General features: G+C 27.8%; 1 protein-coding gene across 2 annotated transcripts in view; it reads left to right on the top strand.

Annotated features, from left to right (window-relative positions):
• Positions 1-2,246, top strand: part of LOC100570255 (ring canal kelch homolog) — a 33,629-nt gene that overhangs the window by 15,920 nt on the left and 15,463 nt on the right. Inside the window, exons 9-11 of one of the 2 annotated variants that reach the window (XM_008181137.3) lie at positions 79-219; positions 286-535; positions 616-998. The exons of the other annotated variant lie outside the window; for it this stretch is intronic. Coding sequence (XP_008179359.2) covers positions 79-219; positions 286-535; positions 616-794 — 570 coding nt within the window. The 3' untranslated portion in view covers positions 795-998. Of the gene's footprint in view, positions 1-78; positions 220-285; positions 536-615; positions 999-2,246 lie in introns of those variants that run through there. 2 annotated transcript variants of the gene reach the window in all.

Raw genomic sequence — 2,246 nt, 5'->3', positions numbered from 1 at the left:
ATGATTGTATATATGCAGTAAGTTAAACCAATATTTTACTTACTTTACATTGAAAATGTATATTATTTGTAATTTTAGGTAGGCGGAGTAGATGGAAATATTTCTTTAAGTAGTGTAGAGGTATTTGATGTCAGTACCCAAAAATGGAGAATGGTGTCTAGTATGACAATTGAGAGAAATAGACTGGGCGTTGGTGTACTCAACAATCGTCTATACGCGGTGAATAATTATATTATTTATTTATTTATAAACTTGTATTACATTTCATTTAATTAAATTGTGTAGGTTGGAGGTTGGAGTGGTGATACACATTTAAGATCTGTGGAATATTATGATCCCACACTTGACACATGGACACCAGTTGCAAACATGTTTGAATGTCGTCAAGGTGCTGGTGTAGGTGTCTTGGACAATCTTATGTATGTTATTGGTGGCTATGGTGATGGAAAGTATCTTAAAAGTGTTGAGGTTTATAGACCAAGTGATGGAGTTTGGTCTTCTATATCTGATATGAATTTATGCCGATTTTTACCTGGTGAGTGGTGACTATGCCAATTATATTTTTAACATTAACTTTTAAATAATATATTGAATTTAAATTACATTATCTTATAGGAGTAGCTGTGTTAGATGGTTTATTGTATGTTTTTGGCGGAGAAAAAGAATCATCTGTTTTAGATGCTGTCGAAATTTACAACCCCAACACCAATACTTGGTCCATGGACAAATTGTCCATAATTGGAGACAATATTTATGGTGGAGTAGTTGTTGATAGACCACATCATTATCATTAATAAGTTTACGGAAGAACTCATTGTTTGTAGTAATATGAACATAATTTTGTATAAATTAGATGAAACATGTACTGTTTCATATATTTTTGTTTTTTTTAATATTTGACAAGAATGTTTTTGTAATTTATACTTATTTAAATAAAATAATTAAGCTATAAAGTGAATTATGTTGCAGTATATCAGTAAAATTGTTTTTATAACTAACTATTTAAATTATAATATCCTTTAAATTCTGTGTGGAATGATGAATTTTTTTTATTTTTCTATGATTTCATTCTTTTTTTGTGTGTGTGTAGTGTGTACATGTTATTAAGGTACTCAATATGTTTATTTCATCATTTTATAAACATGATAAAATATTCAAAATATTTCGAGTTTTATATTCTGCAATTTATAGATATTTTTTCTTATAAACTTTAATAAGAATGTTATTGTTGGGTCAAAAAGCTTGAATATTTTATGCTAGATAACTCATAAATTGTCATGGTAGCAGTTTAAATATACCAACAATGTATGTGTGCAATTTTTTTTATAAGCTTTTTAGATTAAATTTTGTCAAATTAAAAATTTGCAAATTATTTTGCTGTTAAATATGTATAAAATGTTCAATTTTTATAGCTAAGGATTGAAAATTTAAAACAAGCTTTCTCGTAAGTAGTTCATATTCTAACCAAAAAATATATAAACTGTATTTTTGTGATAGATTTTAGATTCTAAGGACAAAAATTGATATGAGTTGGGACAAAAACTGTATAATATTTATATAATTTATTTAATATGTCACTTATATGTAAGTATGAAAATATCACAGTATTGTTACTATTTTTGACGAACTCTGTGTAGGTACTTTTAATTTATTTATTTTATATCGTGGTTACCAGTGTACACTGTACAGTGATATTAATTTGGTAAATAAATGTATGGGTATTCCGAAAAAAACGATCTCGTACATAGGCGTGACTAGACTTCATCCGCAGGGGCAGCCTAACTAATGACCGGCCCCACCTAACCTAACCGAAAAAAACACCCATTACCCCCTGGCACCTAATAATTTTTTTTTTTTTTGGGGAGGGGGGTGTAGTCCCACCAATTTAACATTTATATAGTTTAAAAAAGTCTATATATTCAAGTTATCTATACCAAAATTCTATAAATGGTATGTATATAGAGGTACCTAATATGTTTAATAATAAGAAGAATATAGAACAACACATTATATTTATATTATAAAACAATACATATATCATTATAAGTTATAAGTTATAACAATAAATTGTACCAGTTAGCAGTTACCCGCATAATATCATTACGTGGATTTGTGATAGAATCATAAATCAATTCGACAATGCAATATAAAATTATTAGAACAAAATAAACAATGCATGTCATTTTTTTTTCTAAATAAAAGTTGAAAACCACTAGATTTAAAACTTGGTTGACCGGCGCCTTTCG

This window comes from Acyrthosiphon pisum, chromosome X (genome assembly GCF_005508785.2).
Source record: "Acyrthosiphon pisum isolate AL4f chromosome X, pea_aphid_22Mar2018_4r6ur, whole genome shotgun sequence".
In the NCBI taxonomy this organism is placed as follows: Eukaryota; Metazoa; Arthropoda; class Insecta; order Hemiptera; family Aphididae; genus Acyrthosiphon; species Acyrthosiphon pisum.
This window is presented reverse-complemented; position numbering and strand designations above follow the sequence as displayed.